The following is a 25,271-nucleotide window of genomic DNA, read 5'->3' as shown; positions in this document are numbered from 1 at the left end:
CAAAAATCTGCAGATCGACAAACAAGAGATTTTATATAGCACCTCTACTACACGATTTCATTGACAGAATTAAGGTTAAGGTTCTGATCCAATAATTTCTTCGTTTTTAGATCTCCCGTTTTATCGTTTGGGTATACATTCCTATGACTCGCATTAAAGTAGTTCACATTTATGTGAAACATAATTCATGATATTGCATCATTTATTTAATTTAGAAAAGTAATATCATACTTCCATCAACTTTGATTGAGGCTAGTATCAGTTACGTCTGATCTTTTATTGATCATAGCTGTATTAATATTTCATTATATCATATCTATCGGTCGACATATATACCGAAAACATTTTCTATAAATATCTGGCATAATACCATACAATTTTTAAGTAAAAAGAACTCTTAATATTGAAAGGTCTCATAAATTTCTATTTGCTGTTTTAGACTATTCACGTTCAATCTCCGCCTTAACTTTTTCTTACAAAGTATGAAGTAATCGTAATATTGATTTACAACCTCGTTAATTCTCTCCCCTTAAACGAGCTCTTTCAAGACAAATGTATAACAGAATATCATGATACGCGATTAAACTGATTTTTAGAAGTCAATATGTAATAATAAAGGCGACATATATAATTGACGAAACCTGTAGAATTATTTTGTTACTTAATCTACATTCTATAATTTTTGCATTGCAAGTTAGTATAATGAGTTATTACAACTTCCATATACATTTTCAGATTGATTTCAAATCTTACCAACATACATTACAATACTAACAAAATTTCGATATGTTTTGCATAACGCATATAATATGAACGTAACAGTTTCGCAAGTCACTGTATTATTGCATTGATCTACTAATATGGGCCACCCTAAACCCAACCCGTATCGGTACTCCAAGGGTTAATGTGAATACCTGTATCCGTGATACAACTTTCAAACGAAAGGGACGGTCCCCTGTTGTTCCATAAATTGTTTTTATGGTGGCCGGCCACATGCATCGTGGCCCAACGCAGAAATTTATCTTTTCCTTGTAACAACGCCGAGGCCAGACAACGTAATGGAATTTTTTCATCAACGGGCTTTCCCACTGACACGCTACTCCTAAAGCCCCCTTCATACCCCTTATCAGGTCTTACTCCGACGTCGTGACGGCGGAGAGCTACGATTTTCACCGGGGATTGCATCGTCGACGAGACAACCAGTGGAGGGGAGAAAGAAGAAAATTTCATTTCAAGCCATGGCCGAGAAGAAGAAGGAAAGAAAGAAAGAAAAAGAAATTCTTCATTCGCTAAGGAACCGTAGTAATCGAATAGCCGGCGGAGCTTTTGTCGATGTAACCGGAATACTCGCAAGAGCCAACGATCGATGAAAAGCAAAAATGACCAATGGTCCATTGGCCGCGGCACCGATATCGGATTGACGTCTTCGTGAGTGGCCGTCTAATGAGATGCGGAAACGATAGGACAATCAATTAATCAAGTTGCCTCTCTCGAGAAGATTAATGCGTATATACGACCCGTGGATGAGGGAAATTGATGCGCCGAATCTTTGCGGAAGAATGGAAACATGGTAAACTGTGACGCATCGATGGGAGCAATTAGATCGTCCAGTTGGATAACATTGGGAAAATAAATTGATTACCGAGCACCAGAGTTACCTGATTTTAAAGGAGAAATCGGATTTTATTGAATATACTGTTTTGTTTAAAGTAATGGGAATTTATAGAGGATTAAAAAGATTGTTAGAAAAGAGAAAATTGTTCAAAATTCATGATACATTATTTAATGATTTTTTTGAAGTAATCTTAAAAGGAGTAATAACTTTCTTTCATTGTATTATTATTTTTGACAGAGTTCACAGTGCAGCATACGTAAAATTTGAGCTTTAGAACGCCGAATGAAAGATCGAAAAAGTACGAACAAAATATCTACAACTTGAAAAATAACAGCATCAGAGGTTACGAAATTCTTAGAGTATCGAAAGTATCGCAAGTCCAAAACGTCTTATAGAGTTCCGAAAGTATATAGAATTCTAAAGTCTTTAGGGAATTTGAGGAACTCCTTCGATACCAACAATATCATACGCTTTAAGCGATATACAAACTTATAATGTTACAAATAACAGAAAATTTGTGATGTGATGTGACATTCATCTGTGATGAACATTCAGCCATATTTGAACAACAGAGAACGCACAAAACATAGAAGTACATACTTTCTAGATTTACTTAAGACAATTAATAACATATAGGCGTGCGTAGTATGTTTTTCTATTTAATAATTACACACTGTATCTGTTTCAATAAAATTCAACTTTCCTTCATTTATTTGTACAGTGTGTATAAAAAAAAGTAATTTGGGCACTGTATTACAATTTGAAGTCACTGTATTGCTAAGAAATATTATTTAATAAAATTTTAGGATCAAGACTCCTGCAGGGTTAAACAATAGAATATCACTAATAATACCATATCATACTGATATTATATCCCAGATAATAAACATGCTATAATTTTATCATCCTAAAGTTTAATATGCAATCAACATACGCTACAAAACGTGGAAAACAAAGGAATAACGGGGTCGTTAGTAAAAGTGATCTGTATGCTTTAGACATAGTGTTAGATTAAAGCGTTGTAACGCTAAGTTTTGGTTAATGTTAATTTACAAGTCAACCAACACGATAATAGCAGAACTAATTACGTTCAGCATAGGAAAATGTTGAGACAAATGAGGGAGTTGGTATTTCCTTGTGGTCATTCAGTTTGCAGAGTGCCGTAAAAATTAACAGAGTTCCCGTCAAATCATTCGTAGTTTAAGGCGGCAAACCGAAGCTCGAGGACGGCTCGGATATAGAGCTTAAAAGCAAGCTTTTTCATCAGATACACACGGTGAAACGTAACTTCTTCGAACTACTTTTTCCGGTTGACAACACGAAACAAACTTAATCAAAATGTTATCATGCATTGAGTTATAGTGAATTATTATTTAATTACGAGTCTTAAGATTTGTTAATAGGTTTAGAAAATAACGTCGTGTACTTTAATATTTTTAATAATATTTTTGTTGTCTATATTTCTTCCAATCAAGATACGTTTACGTCAATTACAATATATACATACATACATATGCATACAATATGCGGATGTTTTGGTCCATTTCTGGTAACGATATATGGATTTTACCAATATGTATAAATTAATGGTGAATTGATAATAATTATTAAATAATGAGCTAGTAATTAGAAGCAGCGTTTACTACCATAACGATATATACATAGAATCACCAGACTATGAGTCTAATACAATTTAAATTTGGTTTACAAAAATTTACATTATTTTGATTTAAAATGTTGTCTTTTTATTACGATACTATAATAATTATATAACATGTAATACAATAATGGTACATTTGTATTCATCACATGTACCTATGCATGTATTTTGGAATAATATTATATGTATAAAATATAACATCATTATTCAATCATTATTTAATTTATCTCGACAAAATGCAACGGAAAACGTACCCATTGTTTAGCATCGAGCTATGGTTTGCGTTTATTGATTACATGGCTGATGCAAAAACACATCAGCACGCATCATTAACGCACAGACTGGCTGTAATACAATCGATATTCATTAACACATTAATTAAGAATAAATTAAGAGGCTTACTGAAAGTTTGTTGCATAAATCAACAAAATTAACCGATAAATTAGAGAAAATTAAATCTCTTTTTTTGAAAGAAATTTAGACTCATAATAGTATTTTATTCAAATTATGAAGCTACAGAGAAATTTAAACTTCGAATCGAACAATCGTTTCTTATTATTTTCCACTTGAAACGCAACTTTGATTCCACGTAGGACCAGGTGACCTTTAAAGAGCTGATGGAAAGAGTACGTGAACAATACGTTCAAAGATGAATTCGTCCTGTAGATCAGGAATATCGAATTTACATTGCTAATTTCGCGAGATTTCGGCTGCTAGCAGCTCACTCACATTGGAAAGGCAGTGGAGAGACCACAATGAAAGATCGACCTCGTCGAGAAAAGGTACCTTCATCATCAATTCAGATCTATTCTCGTTCCGTGAAATGTTATTTACCTTGAAATACGATGTAGAGTACGTGGGTAACTTTGATTTATTAAAACTGACCGTCGACCTATTATCACTTAATCATTAAACGTACAAAAAGAATAAAACTTATCTTCCTATATTTATGTTTAATTTAAAAATTACGCATCTATACATTTCTCAAGTTTTATCTCGTATTTCGAGTGATCGTCAATATCTTATTTTATCATTATATTATTACATTGCATTGATCAATTTTTTTGTAATAGGTACTCTGTTACAAATAGGTATTCTAGTTATCTATTGCAAACAGATAATAATGTTCCTTTAGAGCAAAAATAATTATTTCGGGAAAGAATAGAATATAGAATTTAAAAGAGTAATATTTCGAAATTTATTACACCTAATGATTAAAAATTTCATAATACATAATAAATTTATCAGCAGCAATTTAAAGGAATATTTCAACAACACCCCAAATCACGTTTGCTACAGGTTCAGTAAGATAAGGCGATGTACTAACTTCTCGTCGAATTACCTTCATCCTTAATTACTAGTTACACGTAAACTCCGTGCGTTTTGTCGCTCAGATGTAATACAATTAATTTGCGGCGAATACACTGTAATAATTTACACCAACTACTAATGTCTAAAGATCCATTTCATATTAAAATAAATGTTCTATGTCATCTTCTAAAGAATTGGAAGCGTTAAAATCTTAAAGAAACTTAACAAAATATTTTCACGAAAAGAAGTTCCGAAGAATAAAGGAACAGGAAAATTAAAAAAAAAAAATACACGACAAGCGAAACATAACGTTAAAAACGAAGAACCTTTCTCCGAGGAAACATATTTCAAGCCCGAGTAATGCAATAACACAAGACACAAATTCATCGAAAATCTGTTTGATAAGACAATGTTGATAACATAGTAACATATACAATATGTGTATATATATTATTATGTATATACAGGGTGGTTGGTAACTGGTGGTACAAGCGGAAAGGGGGTGATTCTAGGCGAAAAAAGAAGTCAAAAATATAGAATAAAAATTTTGTTTTCTTAATTTTTCCATCGAGACAACGATCTACAATGAGATCCGTTATAACGAAACGGAATAAAGTGCACGCGTACCGAGCGAAAATTCAAAGTCGATTTTTTCGAAAACAAAGCCTCAAACGAAAAATTTTTATCCTGTATATTACATTATTAAGTATATATATATATTGAATATTCATAATTTCTTTATTACTTAAAACTCGAATTTCGTTAATACGTTAAATATTAATTAATATACATATAATCAAACAACGATTTTTAAGGATGAACTAAATAAATTACAGGAAAAAATTTTTCAAATGAAGCAGACAAAGCGAAGGACAATTTTTCAAATCTAAGCCAGACAAAGAAAGTAATGAGACAAATGAATGACGGAAAAAGGATTATACCAGAAGACGCAGGACAAAAATATGATTTTCCCGCACCATCGGGTCGACTTACGCTTTCCATCGAGTATTTTCATTCACGCTGTTTTCTATAGCGTATCCATGTATTTCTGGCTTTAACTACGATTCGTGTGTAACAAAAATTCACGTGATCCAAGTTCCAATCTCCGATGTTTATTCCGATAAACATTGAATCGGGAAGTAAAGCTGGCGATAGGTATTGCCGTTTTCGATTGTTCAAATGACTCTCTATTCCATCCTCTTCGCTCCTCCGTCTTATTCGTTGCCACACTGGCAACGCCATTAATAAAAGGAGCGATACAGCGAAGAGGATTGATATACTCGCAAGACGGGAACGAATGGATAGTTCTTTCTTGTCATTGTCGATAGATTCAACGCGTTAAATCGACTCGAGACGTGTATAACAGGATGTTCCGTTTATCTTCACCGCTTTAACCCTTTTAGAGAGTTACAGTCAGTCACAGAAATCTACATATATTCCTTATATATAAAGCATTATAGCAAAGTACGTTAGCTCTATGAATTTTTTTAACAAATTAAAGACACATATCGTTAACAGTAAAGTCTCTCAATATTCGAATTTTTAAATAATCATAAGAATGGAGTGAATAGGTATTTAATCTTGAAATCGATCGTATGAACAATTTCGATAATATAGAATTACTCAATAACGTATTAAATTTTGAAAATTGCAATGGATAAGATACAAAATGAATTAAAATTGCTTTGCTATAAAAGAAAATTAGAAATACACGCCATCATCTCTTTTTCCTGTAAGAATTAAATGTTTTTGATTTTTTCCCCGTGACAACCTTTCTAACGTTCCCAAATATTTTGTTATTTTTGTATTTCTGTAACTGGTGGTAAATGAATTAATTCAGTTGTGTGCTATACAAGCTATATTTCTGTCTGAAATGTGTATTTTGTCAGGATTGGAATTGCTGAATATAATCGTCGCTTCATGAGTTCGCGAGGAAGAATTAAATACCTTTTTAATTTTGCATGTAGTATGGAATAAAATGAGAAGTTTTTAAATAGGAAGAGAATATGAATTTGTTGGAAATAATAAACGTAAAAAGCGAGAACAATTTATCATACGAGTTTCATGATAACTTAGCTGCTACATACAATGAATTAGAAAATTAGTATTTAAAATCGAATAAAGGGTTCGATATATTTTATTTTAAATACTTCATAATCCGGTAAAATATAATATAAAAAATAATAATAAAAAACATATAACAAAAAAAGGAAACATAAGTTATTTTACAGTCCTTTAAAAGAAAACTCCAATTTATTTAATTTGCTTTTATTGAAATATTCGATACACCATAAAAATTTCAATTAATATCATCGGATCAAAATATCTATAATAAAGCCGTTAGCAAATAAAAATCAGTCAAAAAATTCAATAATCTGGCCATAGTTCATCCATTACGTTCTAAATTAATCATTATAAAATTCTTCGTTCGTAGATTAAAAATAAAAGACAAGTTCCCGTGAAAAAATTTATCAGAACCCAGCTTTTTTCCAAGATATCGGAGAATTAGTCCACTTTTCATGGAACATTGGAAATATTATATAAAGTTGAAGAAGAACTTCTGACATCGATATTTTCACAGAAAAGAGGAGATGAAATATGTAACATTTCGAAATCAATTTTTCTAGACAAAAAGAAACCGCAGAATCTTTCGTTTGAATCTGAATGAAGTGGTTGAGATTTCAATTTCCATTATCGAAGAAAATACTAAGATCTGTGGCAGAGCCACTCGCTTCTCCATTCGACCCCTATTATCGTCTTATTTGCGATCAGTTATACCCACTTCGGCCCGACAATCCCAGATAGGTTGCTTAACTGTTCGATCTAATCTTGACTCCCCTGCTTCACTTAAGAATAACTTTTCTTGGGTTTCGCGAAACATTAATGAGGCGATGGATAACGAATATACAAGTTCGAAAGATGTCAAACGACAGTAATGAGACGTTCTCGTCTCTTGGAACTCGGTAACCAAGTAAATACTCGAATGCGATGTATGAGAACAAAATTATCTGCAACGTGGACTTATTTGTCTATAATGATTTCTCAAATTTCCGACATTGTATTTCCATATACATTTCTACGTACATATTTCTGTATCTGTATTTCTACGATTTCTAACATTTAAGGTAATTCTTCTATTGATAACATCCTGCAAAATTTGCATAGTTTTTACCCTTTAAAGATCGAATATTGTAAATGATATATAAATTACAAAACTGAACATTTTTATTATTAGTATTCTTAATCCTCTGTAAACATTGTTTAGAATAATTTTTACAGTTTACAAGATTTAGAATTCTTCCTTTTTGGATATCGTGTAACGTCTTAGTTGATAATGTTCTGTGAGACTTAGAATTGGCGACAATAAATTTACACATACGTATCTAGTTCCTATGTCGGACCTGTTATGGGTGTGGATAATATTTGCAACTGACAAATTATACCGCCATAAATATACAAAAGTTTGTTCTAAATTCCAGAATTTAAATTGATTAAAGTTTCAGTTAAAAAAACTCTAAATGAAGATCTTAGTGACAGTAAAAGTTCGAAAGTTTGCTGCTTTCCGAAAGACACGATGTCCTATAACAAAATTTAACGTCTTCTCTGTCTTCATTATCGTCGCTAATGACAACATATCATATAATCGCAGTTAACACGATGTTAAAACCTAATAAAAAAAATTCTGTGAAAAATATGCAGTATTTTGTGAAGTTCGAAGACTTTTGAATTTTAAAGTTCGTATATCGACAAATTATTAGTGATGTGTCGTTCTTGGTTTATTTTTTATGCATCCATTGTAATGCAAAATGTATCCTCTTTTGGATGAGAAAATTCTTAAAGGATTATAAAAACAGGCGAGTAAATGCGGATAGCTTCTTGAATTTCGCATTCGTATCAGATAGGACTGGTGCAGAAGAGCGTGCAATTATGCAAAACACGCACCGTTGATTTGAAAAGCTGTCCCTCAAGCAATTCTGATTTGATATTTAGTGTTTCTGCAGCTATGCGATACATCAATCACAATTTAGATACGAGGGAGGAATCCTTTTAATTAATATTCAGTATTATCTCAGATTACATTAAAATCCACTAGAATAAAAAAAAAGCTGAAACGTCGAAAATCATAATGTAGAAATACCTTCATAATAGTTTGTGTGATGAAAAAATGTTAAAATCAGAATTATCGAAGAAATTGAAAAATTGAAGAGCTCGTATCCGTGATAAATAATTTAATTGTCTAGTTTAGTTAGTAAAGCTAATATTAAGTTAGCTAATACTAGCTAATTTGACGTAGATTGTTTTTATTATGAGCCCATCAATTATTTATTTCACGATTTTCTTCAAAAATAATAATGAAATTGACAATATGATTAATTCTCTCGCCCAACATTTTATCTAAACTTCCAATTAACTTCTCATGATAAAAATTGTCATTCTCCAAGCACTATTCAAATTATAATCGAATAAAAGTCACAAAGACGAAGTGGAACAAAATTTAATTAAAATATAAATCAACGACTGAGGTATTTTGGGCAGGATCAATCAGACAGGAAAACATTCGTACGCGATTTGTTAAATCATTAAAATTCGTAAAAGTTATGCCCAAAAAATACGTCCTGTGTGAATTACATAAATAAACAGCCGACCGTCCTGCGACCTTTTATTCGGAGTAATCGAAATAATTAAAGGCAGTTTCCAGAAGAATGCACTGTACGTGAAACAAAATACACATACACTTGCGTAGTTGCAAGTTTCGAATATTCTCGAATGTCCGTCTCTATGATTTGCTATTAACAGAAACATTTCAGATAGTTCAGTAGATCAGTGACCTACTGAGAAATTTGTATTATCCTGTGCATCGATAATGATGACCGATGACGACAAACATTATGGCAAACAATGCCCTGCGAAAAATAGAAAATTAAGGGAGTTAATTATCGACGGGCTAATTACAAAGACGAAAGCGAGTCAACAATTGCCATCATTGGGTCGCGAAATGTTTGATGAACTACTGGAAATTGCGCCGATTGTCGCACATGTCCGAATAGAAAATATTTCGAAACTTTAAAGGGATATCAGCCTATAACTGTTTGTATGACAATATTCCGTGACAAAAACACACGACAAGTAAAACGTAAAAACAGATGTAATAATATAAAAGTAATAAGACATAGAAAAAGCAGCAATAGCCAGAAAAATACTACAACAGTAACAGAAAAACACATATTTTAGTAAGTAACAACCCGTCACACAAGTGCGAAACCCTTTGGACAATGAGTGAATGTCAAGTTTGAATAATAAGGATTTAATAATATGACATTACAAAAAAAGAATATAAAGATATATTACGGGTTGTACTGACGACGAACGACACAGGAACAAAGTAAACCAAATTCAACAAAACAAAGGTATTATAATATACCTTAAGCAATCAAACGTAACAGTTGAAACGAAATTATTCAACGCGAAACCTCCACCCTCGTCAAATTCACAAACACATTTCCATCGCAGTCAACCTAATATCAGAATATAGGATAACAGGAAGCTAAGGTAGTCGCGTAAAATTCATAGCTTCCGATTTTCGCGAAAAGAATTGGGCGTAACGAGTCTTAAAACACGATTATCCAATCGCGTCGTAAGCGAACGGCGGTAGTAAGGATTTTTCGTAGCTGGAAGTGATATCGAGCCGGTTCAGTTAGATCCCTGGTAGAATTCTTGTTCCGATACAAGACGCCGACTATCGACGATATTTTCCAACGGGGTGTAAGAGCAGCGCGAGGCAGCGATGCATGCCGAAACTGCATAAAATAGCTGTTCTTCGTATTTCACGGCGTTCAGAGGACGATAAAATATTCTCCGGAGTACACTTTGCCTGGAATTTCATTCGTCGTTTGGAGCTGCCGCGTATTACGGCACGTAATATACCAAAGGGAGTCGTTGTTGCGTCTGACAGGCCGGTGCACGAGTTTTGAAAAGGTCATCCGAACCTCCGAGGAATTCATATTAGACAACCGCGCGTGCGAACAGCTCAACAGCTTGACAAGATGATTACCGTACAATTTGCGACATTTCGTCGGAGGATTATGCCTACGATTGAACAGTCCCACTCAGATTCGACTATTCCGCAACGCGCACGCGATCGATGACTTTCAAAGTAGCCTTAACCAGATTCTACGAAATCTTCTCATCCGTCAGAAGGTAATTTTTGTATAATTTTTAACAATCGCTGTGTATGTGTGATAATGCCTTAATCTCTTAATAGAAGGTAACGAGTTAAACTGTCGGCCGAGTATTTTGTTTTTTTTTTCGAAATAGATTATACATTTCCCAAGTAGATTTAGTCATAAGTTTAAGTATATTTCCGACTGTTGATTTCATAAGTAGAGTTTGTTATACGTATATGTATATCAGAATATATGATATCAAAAGTTGCATTAAGACAGAATTGTATTTATTATTAATTATTATAATAATTAGTAAAATTATTACAATAAAAGGCACCTTACGATGCAAATGTATGTACTACATATGTTTTATAAGATATATACATATCTTAATCTATAAAGTCATAATGATCAAGGACTAAACTAAAGACGATTTATGTCTCGCTGCATTAGTTGGTCAAGTACTAATTTCAGTACATCGTGATCTTTATATCTGTAACACACATCGGAGTGTACACATCGAAAGAATGTTCTAACAATAATAAACGTCATGAACTTTCCAGGTACGCCACTGAATGTCAGAATTCGTTTACTCAAATTCGATTTTTCATAGAAACGTAAACGCCTTTCACAAGCAAAGAAATGAAAAATAAATGGTTGAAGCGATATAAACACTCCGACCGTTCTTCGTCGTCGAATATTCTTTTTGAAACGCGCTCTATTTAGTCAGAATATGCCGCTTCGTCACTCGTCCAAAACCCAGTTCCTAAAGATTTATTTTTGTTGTAACAATAGTAAAGAATGAAAAGAGGAAAAACAATATTTTCTTTCCCATCACTGCCATGATAATGCAAAACTAAATATATCAATAGAATTATTAAAAGATAAAGAAGTTAACTTTTTCCAAGACATATTTTTATACATAAAATTATGGATGGCATACAGGTAGAGCTATACAAATTGAATATTCAGTATAACAGTTATTTATAAATGTTTAATATTTTCTACGTAAGCAACGAAATATGTATTTTATTCAATTAATTTACCTATTTGGAACACTGTGCATCTTCACAAAATTCTCATAATTAAACTGCGAATTTTTATATATATGTGAGAAATATAACGGCGCAAAGATGCCCGGGATATAAATAGTATATAAAAATGTGTAAAATATAATACTCATTATAACGATATCAAATAATTTTATCAGTAACATTCATAAAAATATGAATTTGCATCAATGTCTGCAAAATTTATTGAATCATATTTGTCAAATTTAACGCGTGGTTAAAACGTGAATATCAATGAATCAGTTCTTTTATAGCCATCTGAAATAGATCGATCTTAAGTCATTAATTCCATGAGCAATAGCTCAAATGGAAAATCCGCGCGGAAATTGGTCCCTCGAAATAGCAATCCGTTATTTGGGTTACTTTCGATGACTATTCAATGACGATTTCAAAGACGAAATCGTGCGGCCCTCGAAAAGAGATCCTTGTTTAACATCATAAACGCATTCCAACGTCGAGGAATAGATGAATGAAACACGGAACACGATACTGTTTCATAATTAAACGTCAACCTTGTTCGTTACGTTAATTGACAAACTTGCTATCATTTTGTGGTTGCTATTTTGTATGCATACGTGAATCTGGTCGTTTCCTTCGTTCGTATGATAAAACTGAAAAGTTTGTTTAAAAAAGTTACACGCAAAAATATGAAAAAATCAAATTAAAAAAAGATAATCGTGTTAAAGAAAAATTTGTTGTTTTATAATTGGTAATTTCTTGGTTATTTCGTTATTTCAGTTTATTTTAGTAAACGAAAAATATAACGTTTAGTATTAATGAAATTTGTTTGATATATATCGTTTGTCATTTCGAAATTTGAAAAATTTTGTTAGCATTTGTTTATTTTTATCGAAGCGATTCTATCGCAGAAATAGAAGAAATACGAATCAAATACAAGAATTGGTAAAGTAAATGAATATTAGTGAAAGTATTTTATATGAAGAAGACTCCTTTTATAGTCAAAAACGTCTATTTTCTATTTCTACTCAAATTTTATACTATCACATATGTAAAAACAACAGTACTACGTAGATATTTAAAAAATAGTCCAAGTAATAAAGTATCTTGAAAGAAACCTTCCAAAGCAATAAACACAAATATCACTGTCAGTGTAATGTTTGAACAATAGCGTATTAAAGGTTTTTAAGTAACAATCAACATTAATCTAGTATTACATATTAATCAACATTAATCTAAAATCAGCCTTAACCTACTAATATCTATAATATATTGACCTGCTATTAACTTACTATTCACATAAAACGATTTTATTAAACAAATTTTTATACAGCTCCTATTTTCTTTCTATAAAAAATGTCAAACCTCATATTCATGACTCTCCTTGTAATCAAAATGCTTTTTAATCACACAAATTTCACATTGTTGTCATAAATCGTAAATGAATATAACTAGTGGCCACCATAAGAAGGAAAAAAAACATTTGTCGCCGAACAATTACTGCTTGTATTACTAAAAGGAGGCTTAATTTTTTAATGACAACTCCTGAGGACGATAAAGTTTTATCGAATTTGATCCGTGTACTCACCGTATGGAAGAACAAATCCACAGAAAAGCGATATGGAACAAAGGAGCCACAGGAAATTCGCACTTTTCTCGGTACACATGGCGCGATGCACACTGTTATCGGCTGTTTTCAAACACCCGTGCCGTATCGCGCGGCCACTCTCGTGGCTCTGAGAGTTCCTCGTTAGATTTCGAGTTTGAATCTCGGTCCTTCTCTGTCTTACGCTCTTCATCTCGCACGCAGCCTCAGAAAGCGGTCCAGCGCCTGCTCGCTGACAATATTCCGGATAAACTAATCCGAACAGAGGGCACCACTATTCAAGCATGTTCACCTGTACCGACAAAGCAGATAAAAGGTGGTAACTGTTTCCGGAGAGAACTACAGAATAATACTGGTTTTGCTAAATGATTGTTTTACAAAATAGGATTATAAATAGTACTAACAAGCTACACCTCGCCAGCGAAAATACATAGTATGTTGTAATAAATAATCAATATACATATGTATAATAATAAACAATCTTTGAATGGATCTTCGTTGATGGGTTGGCTTCCAATATTATCAACTGAACATAGAATAAAATTAGAATTATAACACCCCTAGCGGTTAGAATTAAAATCTACTACTATCAAAGAGAATTCTGCAATTTGATAATTCTGAGACCAGGGCTCTGAATTTTGAAAATTCTAAACTCTGTTATTTGGAGATACTAAAGTTTAAATCTATGAGTGTGAAGCCTAAAAGTTAAGATCTAGAAATTCTGAGCTAGTTTTTAATTAGAACTTAAAGATCTAGGTTTTGATAGTTTTAAGATCTAGGGTCTGGATTTGGTATCTGGGGGATTGTGGTTGGTAATCTGCGATTTGGAGTCTGGGAATTTTTTAAATGATTGAGGCCTGGTGGTCTTAATATCCATGAATTCTAGAATATCTGGAAATCAGTTATTGCAATCTTGTAGTGTATATTTGAGATTTCAATTTAAGGCCTGGAGATTAAGTATATGTTATAATATTACTGTCATTAATAAAATTCTAATTTTATTCTACATTGTATCGATAATATTGACACAAGAGTTCAAAAAATTCGCAACCCTCCAAACTAATATATGTATAGTACAAAAAATGCTAATAGAATATTAGGTTATAAACAAGACTAGTTAGGCTTACTTTATAACTCATCCGTATTTCGCCTATCATGATAATACGTCATTTTGCGCAACACTGCCATAGGAGTAAAAATAAATCAATGCCATCAATTCTGCTTTGTGTGTTTCATAGTAACTTTATTTTTTACATAATCTACATTTACAGTACACATGTAACTACAAAATTTTTCTTTGTAAAATGTATAACATAAAAAATGTTAACACAAGAAATATTTCTCATTCTTAATCAACGATTATTTAAACATTTAATTAACATTATTACCATAATGTTGCACATCATATTATAATACATTATTGCTATCATCACCAATCAATTTACATTACCATGACGATATCTACAACTATCAGGATCCAACTTAATAATTCTATATGATACCACTATTAGCTGTGAAATTCCGCGTCAGCTAAAACGCATAAAATTTTTGCACACGTGTAACATGGCATTACATCCGCACCGCAGCATCGTGAACCTCAGCGCCAAACCCGATAGTCTATTATCAGCTATCATGTATGGTCCACATCGACCGAAATCGATATTCGCTATCGATCGGTAAAGATTCGACTAATGGAGAGTCCCGTCAACGGTGACGTCCAGGAAGAAATAAAAAACACTCTCTCTACGTAGAGAGGCCAATGTTAAACGTCGACGTCCTCATTCGTGACATCTAACTTTGGTATACAACCATACGAGCCTTTGATATCGATCCTCTGGCAGCTCGGTTCTCTCGACTACGACAGCGACGCAAGCTCAACTCGGAACGAGGATCCCTCGCGGTAGAGGGGTGATTTGTCCTCCCTTTCGTTACCGCTACTAACTCCCTCTTCCCTCCCCTCCTCCCAACCTTTTCCCTCACCCCGTTAGCTTGCAGCCCCCCTCACCTTCTGTGTTTCTTTCTCTCCTTCTTTCTCTCGCATCCTCACGAGGAGGAGAACGAGAAGCAGGAAAGATGAGCAATCAAGAGGACCTCGACTATTACATCATGTTCCCGTCGTTTCCGCCGTCCCCGAAGGATCCAACGTTAACCACCGGTAGTCAGGATCAACGTGAAGAGTTCGTATTCGTTTACAAGGAGGACAAACGACCGGTAATAGTGCTACTAGGATGGGCCGGCTGTCAAGACAAATATCTGGCCAAGTACAGCGCAATTTACGAAGAGAAGAGGTACTGATGTTTTGCAAAACTAGCCCTCCCCCCTTTTAACTGTACCTTCTTTTCCGATTAATTTCTTTCTTCTTGCTTTTTCATTCTTTCGTATAACTGGAAGTTGAGGATGAGAATATAGACAATAGTTTTTACGCGATGGTCCGTGATGATAGATTTTATGGAGTAACAGTTTGATGAGCAAGTGTTAAAGTAGAAGGATGGATATACGTTGTACACGCATGTATTTTTTATGACAAAATATTGGAAGAAAATGTAGAATTAAGTGTCATAAAACTGTTGATAAGACATAGTAGAAAATGCCGGCAATATCATGCCGATGATACTTGTTTATTTAATCGATAACAATTTAGAATTTGACTTCCGAAATGAATTTTTTTATTTATTCGAATTCCTAGTGAATGTTGTTGTATTATTAGAATTTATCGTTAGCAATCAATAACTCAATCGTACTTTACAATCACTAAAACATATAATAATATAATATTACACAAGTCAATAATTAATTAATCATAAACATTATTTTGGATCAATAATAGAAGATATATTCTATGCATTTATGTTTATACTATTTTTCTATGAAATGCTTTTATAGTAAGTAATTTATTGTACCATCCATACATTTCAATGTTTTCGGATATAAAACGTAGTATAAGTCGAACGATACTCTAATAATCTATAAAATATATTATATACTTCTATATAGTAGAGATTTACAAATTATTTAATACATATTGATAAATAATGTTCCTTTCTCAAGCTGCATCACGCTACGATACACGGCACCAGTAGAATGTCTATTTTGGCGAAGAGACAAAATGCCTCATATTGGCAAACGGTTGATCCAGGTAATCACAGACAAGAGTTTAGATCAACACCCGATATTCTTCCATGTCTTCAGTAACGGCGGTGCGTTTCTATATCAACATGTAAGCCTTGCGATGCAACAAGCTAACTCACCGCTTAAGGTAAAAAATACTGTTACCTTTCACCTTTCCAACATTCTCTACATCATTGCTTCACATAATATACATTAACATTGAAATTCTAGGTCAAAGGAGTGATATTTGATAGCGCACCGGGAGAAAGAAGATTAACCGCTCTTTTCAAAGCAATTAGCGCAATCATCGGCGGACATCCACTTACAAACATACCAATGTCCTTCCTCATTACGATCTTCCTCTCTATACTTTGGTTTTTAGAGGTATTAATAAAGATATTACTGGACTATGGATTTTTATACATTTTGCGAAATTTAATAATTAAATATAATATTTAGTGAATAAAAGAAATCCCTGTCTAGGTTCTATTTCTTTGTTGTGTTCATAAAAATATAAATTTAATTAATAAAAATCCGTAGTCTAGACATTACATTCCTTTTGTATCGAATTTATTAGTATTACCAATTTAAATCTTGATTTAGGTGATCGCTCACGCCCTTGGACGTGGTTATCCAGTGCAAACGAACCCGATCGGTCTTGCAGAAGAATCCTATTCTTGGCCGCAATTGTTTCTTTATTCGAACACTGACACTTTAATTCCGGCAGCGGTATGTATATCCTTGACATAATAGTTAATTGCAAGAATCCACAGCAGATTAAATGTATTTGTATTTTATTCTTTTATATGAACTTATATATTATACTTGTTCGTATTTCAAGGACGTCGAGAAATTCGCCAGTCGACGAGCAGAACGTGGTGTACGAGTGCAGCTGGTACTTTTCACCAATTCTCCGCACGTCAAGCATTATGCTACTTATCGTGATGCCTACGTAAATACAGTTTGTAGTTTCATCCACGAATGCCTGACGTCACCAAATTTAGAATGCCTGGAATTGCCTCAGAATCATGGTATAGAAAATAATTCCCGGAATTACGTCACTATGCCAAGTCTTACCAAAAGAGTTGTGCTACCTCATGAGGCTACTAAGTTAAATTAGAAAAAAACAAATGGAATATTAATAATAGAGTAGCAATATGATCGATGGAAGAGTCGTGTTCTGTACAATTTTACATGTACGATTATACGCAAACAAAAATGGACAAACTGGAAGATTAAGAGGGTCGACATATTGTTTGATTTTCATCGTCGAACTTCGTATATTTGAATATATGACACGCATTTTCTATACAGCGTTGAGTCTTGACATTATTATGAGAATCTTCTTATTCGTATTGATATTAATATGTAGTGAAAAGTGTCAGCTACTCAAAAAAATGCATTTCATATAAAATAAATTTTTACTAGAATAATTTTGTTTGTAATATATTTTACTGTTGTCCTTATTTGTTGTTAAATAATCATTATGGAAAATATAAATCATTTAATTGTAGATTTACACGCACAAATATGATATATAGATAATATTTAAACATTACAGCACAGATGCTTTCAAATTTAATTTTAAGCAATTTAATATATGTTTATGCAAAGCTCAACGTTGATTCACGTGTAAAGATGAATTAATCTTTAATTTTTCGTAGAAATTTTAAAAACTAAAGTGAGCTCGACCTCTCTTTCTTCCTTTTGTCCTCTTATACTCATTCTACTTCCGCTTGGTATTTCCTTCGTATCTTCCAGTTTCTTCCTTCGCTGTGTGTTCTTGAACGTCAATGTGCCTGAACTTCACAAATCGACACAATTGCGTTCCTTTCGAGAATGAAAGAAAGAAAGTACACATTCGAGTAGTTATTCAACAGTGTACAAATATACGCAAGTACAATTCTGAATTTCCAGGAAGTAAATGGAATAATGTTGCAATACACCCCAAATTTCCATGTTTGAAATATTTCGTAACCTCGTATAGTGAATTGAAATAGAAACTCTAGGTGCACTTGACAGCGAATTAAGGTGAAAAATTGGAAATTAGGAACCTAGACGCTTGTTGATGTGATCGAAGTGCGCACAAGAAATATACGTTATTAATTGAAATCTCGAGGGATCATAATCTCACGATGTTTTAATTTCGACGTAAAAAAGTTCTCGCACAAAAGGATCAAGCTGGTCTTGATTTAGCTTTCAATTTAATTGCGGTTGTAATTAAGTATCAATGAAACAGAGGAATTTTCTTGTATCTCTCCTTATCAAATAATGTTATGTCTCTACATAAAGTACACAGCACACACACACATCACGTGCACGCACGCACGACACACAACAAACACATATATATACATAATATATAAATATATTTTGATCTGTCGACTAGTTAAAAATAAAGACTGATAAATATACATGATTTGTTGTTTTTTACAGACATATAGCTGTTAAATAAATGAAATAATCAATATTTAATATACATTTATGTCTTTTTCAGCTAGAATATGAGATATGAAATTTTTGTTTCATGAAATAAAGATATATAATATCAACTAGTAATACATTTATGAAATCTTTGTATAAAATGTAAAAGCGTTATTTTTCCTAACATTTTCTTCGTTGAATTGTTGTATTACAAATTTTAAAAATCAAGTTATTAGTAGTAGCCTATAATAGTAGCTTATTAACTTAATTATTTGCACATGATACAAAATAAGAAAATGTTATAATAATAATTCATTTTATTTTCAAAATTTTCTTTTACAGATAAAACTTTAAAAATAATAAAAAGTTGGAGCAATTAGATGATCTTAAATTGTTGATATATTCATTGTTATCATTGTTAAAACTATATACAATTGAAAAAGTTTATATAATTTACCTCAAGTATAATAATCTTCATCACTAGAAACTTCTTGCAAATTTCCATAACAACCAATCTTTTTTCTAATTAAATCCCCCCATAAAACATTGGTATTACAAATAGGGCAAGTACCTTCAATTGGTAAAATCATGTTGCCTTTACGAAACAATTGTGCTAAACAAATTAAATGAGATATTAATGAACAGCTAGGTTTTATACAGCTAACTGCTTGTTTTGTTGCATCTAGAGGTACATTACAAATAGAACAGATTATAGATGATTCATCCAACGTTTCTATTGTATCATTTGTCTTCTTAATCTTTTTGGAAATTACTTTTCCATGACATATAGGCATATGCATTGGAGCTGAAACATAGCTAGAGTACTTTTCAAAGAACTCATAATCTAGCCAACGAATTGTTAAAGGTAAGCGACACCAAGGTCCAACTTTTAACATATTTGACAGAACCAGAAAGCAAAATTCAATTACTTTCTGTTGTGATTTTTTCTTAGGCACATGTTTCAAACGGCGACTAATATGAGGGTGTTGCCAAGCCCACTCAAACTAAAAGTAAAAACAAATTAAACTTCAAATGCAAAAATTACTGATAGAGTGCTACATAATTCTTTTTTTATAAAATTAAATGAACGTACCCTAAGGGCGGATGTATTATTTGGAAAGCCATGAATAATTAATACCATATTCCTAAAAGGAAACAAGGTATCTTTTTTACAACTTACATGTAATTAACATAACAAAGAATAACATATTTCATGGTTATTTAAAAATTATATAATTACCATGGCCCTTTATTACTCGTTTTCCATGCACCTCCATGTTCTTTTCCAGCATTATGTTTCTTAAGTCGACGACAAGGATCAACTGTATATCCTATATATGTTCTTCCCTTATATTTTGGATTCATACAATATAGTAAATATACACCATAAAAGTGCTCTATAACTTCTGCGTTTTCCATTTTCAAATTAACTAGTATAATACATTAAACTACACAAAATTTACAGTAAATTTGAATAATAAAGGAACTACATCAGAATACAATAAATGTTTAGTGTTATGTTACCAAAATAAAATCATAGAAAAAAATTAATTTTATAATTTTATTATCATTTCATTATTTACTCTCTTCCTATTATTAAATTAAATTAATAATGAATTATAAAGATTAATGTATATAATTGACCGTGTTAACCTAACATCCCATGTAACAAGTTCAAACCTAGCCAAATTTAATATTATCAAAATTAGGTTACTTATAGATGTCCGATAATGCTATCGAAAGAATGTAAACACGATGATTAGCAATAAAGACTTATAACATATTATTATACATATGTATTTCATAAAATAGATATTGAATTTAAAAAAACATATAATTCAAAAATATTTTCAATAACAAATAAAAGTGTACAAATCTTAATAATATTACAGTAAATAAATAGTACATATATATATATATATATATATAATACCTGATAATACATATATATATATATATGTATTCTTATATATGTATCCTTTCTTAAAAAATAAGTAAATTTATGTACTACATAATAGATTATTATATCTTGTATATATATATAAACGCGAATAAAAATTTAAAAAGTTTTTATTGTAGCACGTTTTTAAAATCAAAAATGTGTAATGTTTATTTGCATGAATATTGAACTTTTTAAAATTTGCATTTATATACTTATAAATTTTTTCATTTTTACATATCCATTTATATCTTTGTTTCTGAAATTTTTCCTCATTTATAAATTTATATTATACAAGCTAAATTATATATGTACTAATTTTCTTCCCATATATGACACTATTATTGCAAGTTATTACATCCCTCTCAATCAGGAAATAAATCAGAATGGAACTAGTATTTTGACGTCATTGCCGCATCAAGAATAAAATATTTTATTGAAAGACGCAAGCGCTGTGACACTAAATTCCATAGTTTATCAGACAGGTGTATTTTTCACGGTTGTAAGTTTTATTTCGTGTTAAGAAGAAGAAATCGCGAATGGAGATAAATAAGAATAGACCAACAATAACGATCGGTTTCTCCGGGAATGTAATTGAAAGCGCCGCGTATTTAGTTGCAGCACTGTCGAAATTACGCTTTGATCTTGATTGGACACAAACCAGAAGAGATCTGTACGCGAGGATCCAGTAAGAATGGCTGCCGTTTTTAGAAGATTCAGAGCCGTGCAGATCACGGTGATCGGCAAAACTAAACTACCGTCATTTGTTACCAGCCGGTAGGCGATCACGACTGCAAAACTTTGAAGAGCCCTTTTTTCATATGTTTCGTGTATAATCTACGCGAGCTAGTATATAAACGGCGGCTTTTTAGGGCAATAGCCACATCGTGTGTGTTGTAGATCTTTTGCAAGGTCATCGATCCGACAGGATATCAGCGAAGGATGGATAAACAAGCTTTTCGTAAGAAAAATCGAGCCAACCAAAGAGTCTCATTCAAGGATGCTGTCAGATAAAGGAGTTATTTACGCCTTGCACACGCACAATATTCGACCCGATTCCATTGATAAATATTTGACCAATTAGTAAGTTAATTTTGTTTACATTCCCTTTATCTTAATGTCAAGTCGTATGTTTAAATCATAAACATGTTTAGAATACTCGCACAAAAATTCTTTCAAAATTGTTTTTCTTGAAGTTTCAAAAAAATATTAGATTTTGTTTATGTCGCAGAATTGGCATGCACAGAGAATTATTTATATTAGGAAAATTATATGGGGACATGTTTGTATTTTGGAATATTACAGTGAAGAGATTGTTAACATTATAAACTCCAAGAAATCTGAATTGAAATTGGAGCTTGTTGGTTCATGGACTGTCGTAGCTGGTGATATCGATCAAGCGTTGCATCTATGGCGATACTCTGGTGGCTATGATAGTGTTGACCGCACACAAATTGAATTGTCTAAAGAAGAGGTATGAGAATTAAATAAATTTATTTATATATAGTAATATAAAACAAACATTTCATATATTATTTTATTATTTATTGTTATATGATAATTATATGTTATATATAATATTGTTTACTCTCAGGCATATCAACAATTATTCAAAGAAAATGGCAAATATCTACGGTCGCGTTATTTACAATATTTATTGGCATTTAGCTATTGGCCTCCGCTTACAAAACGAAATGGTTCCAATATATATGAAATACGTAGTTATAGGTTACAGCCTGGTACTATGATTGAATGGGGTAATAATTGGGCAAAAGCCATCAATTATAGACGTAACAACAATGAACCTTTTGCTGGTTTCTTTTCACAAATTGGCAGATTATATAATGTTCATCACATTTGGTGTAGGTATTAATGTTAATATTATTTATGCATTCCTTACGTACCAGATTAACAATATGAACTATATATAATATTAATTCACAGAAAAGATATATATAATTTATATTAAATATATATAATCTATATGTTTTTAAGAATAAAAGACATGTTCATTTCCAGGCTACAAAAATCTCCAAGCGCGAATGGAAACTCGTGAAAGTGCATGGAGATCTCCAGGATGGGATGAATGTGTTGCATATACTGTACCATTAATTAGGGAAACACATTCCCGTATATTAAGACCAACTAACTTTTCACCAACAAAATAAGATTTTATGTCCACAAATCTAAATGCATTTGTATAATACAATTTATTTCTTATGTTTACATTATAATGTAAAAATATTTGTTATATTATACACACTACGTTTATATAACTGTATAAAGTAAGCGCTCAATATGAAATGAAATGTAGCATTTTGTTGTATTGCAATTACTAAAATGTATTTTAATAAAATTTAAACTTCTTTGTTACTATAACGCTTCACGATATATTTTTATTGTCAATTTTTAAATACATCTATATATTGATGAGTACATTAATCGTTGTATTTCTGAACATTTATCTATCTTCCTTTACTAAAATTTGCTACTTCTAATATTTACATAATGATTGATCAATAATTCAATAATTATCTAGTTTTAGTGAAATAGTTTATAATAAAAGAGGTATGGGAAGGTTATGAAATGCGAATAATTATTAAATATCGTTTATTTTTATTATCTATTCATCAAACTAATCTGTTTAAAGTTTAAGTGATAAACATGTCCTCCTCTCCAGTCGTATAATTCAAAGGACATATTAATTTAATTAGACATGGAAATCTTGACAAACGAAGGCCAATTACAGACGTTAATTGCATTTTATATTTAATTTTACTGTATTTTTCTTATAAAGATACTAGTCTTTAAACTTTATTAATTAAGCTATATAAATATACATATATACGTATAAAATAAAATGATAATTGTCATTGTAATAAAGAATATTATTATTGATAATTAGACTATCTCTCACAATATTGCTTGTTATGTTGTATTGATTGATTGTTATGGATTAGAAAAAATGTTTTATATATAAGTATATTTAGTATTTTCTCATCACTTAACACAATTAATAGTCAAATTAATTTAAAACACTTCAGCATTGCTTAAATTTTTACTATACTATACTATACTTTTACTATATTATTTCTAAAAACAATTTTTACCTCTATTTAATGCATCAAGTGCAGGAGTTAGAGTATATTATTCTGTATGTTACCTTTTCACATACTTTTTTAAATACAAAGTTAATGAAATGAAAGATGATTATCTTATGACCTACATCATGTACTTTATTAAAATTTATTATGTTAATGTCCTTTGTATGAATTCTTATATCATACAATAAAAATTTAATTTGCTTGAATTATCCTTAAAAATTATTATGATTCATGCAGCATTATTCTTACAATGCTGATGCGTTTCAAGAATAGAAAAAGTTGAAAATGAAGTGGAATTCAAATTATAGCAAATTTTTCTTATAATAACGTAAAAGTGGCGCAACAGTGGAGGACTTATATGTTTAATAATATTGAAAATAGAAAGCATCTTCAGAACACAGAAATAAATATCGATGAAATCTTTGCGAATTACGAATATTTACAATATACAAATATATATACAAGATATATATATATATATATATTAACCAACATATTACTTTATAAAAGAGAATAAAATAAGTCAGAATAAAATTCTGTATTAGTACAAAGTTTTGACATTTAATTATTCTATGTCAAGTGATTCTTATATCAATATTCTACGCCAGACAGTGTATTTTTTTAATTATCTTATAATTATCTTTTCAGTAACAATATTTTTTCGTAAATATTAATGTGGAATGGAAAGTTTAATATTGTTAAACAATTAATTCTGAAATAATGAAGATTCCTTATCGGAATATTTTATGTATCAATATCAGTATTTTATTTTATCTTTAATAGAAGAGTTTATTGTAATTAATAAATGAGCTTTATAGTATATATGATTCATAATAACCCAATTCTAAATATTATTTTCAATTGCGTTTTAAATTAAAAAGTGCTAAAAAGGATAAAAAGTTGAAATTTGTATTGTTACATAGTATTATATTATAAACTTATATAAACGTAATCATTTGACATAGAATAGAAATTTAATTTTTACAAAAATGCAAAAACTATTAAAATCAGTAATTAATAACTTTTGTAATTTATTAATCTTATCTTGTGACTATGCATAATGTTTTGTACCAAGTAAAGTACAAACAATATAATATCAATTTAAAACGTTTTACTACATCACTGATAATATCATATTATCGGAAATTATACTTGATAAAGTAATTTGATTGTTATGGATTGAAATTCTAATAAAAACCAGATTTATATAATATATCAAATAATATTGCAAATACATTATACACATACATACATATTCAGTAAATGTAACATAAAATAATTTCATATAATATAATACTATATATATTAGAAG

At 31.2% G+C, this 25,271-nt stretch overlaps 3 protein-coding genes and 1 pseudogene across 3 annotated transcripts; 2 read left to right on the top strand and 2 right to left on the bottom strand.

Moving 5' to 3' along the window:
- The window catches only part of LOC117216182, an 87,520-nt pseudogene extending 73,950 nt beyond the window's left edge, over window positions 1–13,570 (bottom strand).
- Window positions 13,571–15,083: 1,513 nt separating this feature from the next.
- Window positions 15,084–17,877, top strand: LOC117216156 (transmembrane protein 53). The gene is made up of 5 exons (XM_033462686.1): window positions 15,084–15,672; window positions 16,433–16,640; window positions 16,724–16,876; window positions 17,096–17,221; window positions 17,334–17,877. Exons 1-5 carry the CDS (start codon window positions 15,458–15,460, stop codon window positions 17,610–17,612), a joined length of 981 nt encoding a protein of 326 aa, XP_033318577.1. The 5' UTR covers window positions 15,084–15,457; the 3' UTR covers window positions 17,613–17,877.
- Window positions 17,878–19,221: 1,344 nt separating this feature from the next.
- On the bottom strand, window positions 19,222–20,359 carry LOC117216158 (structure-specific endonuclease subunit slx1). The gene is made up of 3 exons (XM_033462691.1): window positions 20,157–20,359; window positions 20,010–20,061; window positions 19,222–19,920 (listed from the first exon to the last, which is right to left on the bottom strand). Exons 1-3 carry the CDS (start codon window positions 20,333–20,335, stop codon window positions 19,375–19,377), a joined length of 777 nt encoding a protein of 258 aa, XP_033318582.1. The 5' UTR covers window positions 20,336–20,359; the 3' UTR covers window positions 19,222–19,374.
- Window positions 20,360–21,249: 890 nt separating this feature from the next.
- Window positions 21,250–23,234, top strand: LOC117216189 (protein NipSnap). Its single transcript, XM_033462737.1, has 5 exons — window positions 21,250–21,632; window positions 21,756–21,938; window positions 22,161–22,329; window positions 22,450–22,717; window positions 22,875–23,234. Exons 1-5 carry the CDS (start codon window positions 21,550–21,552, stop codon window positions 23,021–23,023), a joined length of 852 nt encoding a protein of 283 aa, XP_033318628.1. The 5' UTR covers window positions 21,250–21,549; the 3' UTR covers window positions 23,024–23,234.
- The last annotated feature ends 2,037 nt before the right edge of the window (window positions 23,235–25,271 follow it).

The sequence above is a fragment of the Bombus bifarius genome, unplaced genomic scaffold (genome assembly GCF_011952205.1).
Source record: "Bombus bifarius isolate JDL3187 unplaced genomic scaffold, Bbif_JDL3187 scf7180000010252, whole genome shotgun sequence".
Classification (NCBI taxonomy): Eukaryota; Metazoa; Arthropoda; class Insecta; order Hymenoptera; family Apidae; genus Bombus; species Bombus bifarius.
Note: the sequence above shows the minus strand (reverse complement) of the source record. Positions and strands in the feature narration are given on the sequence as shown.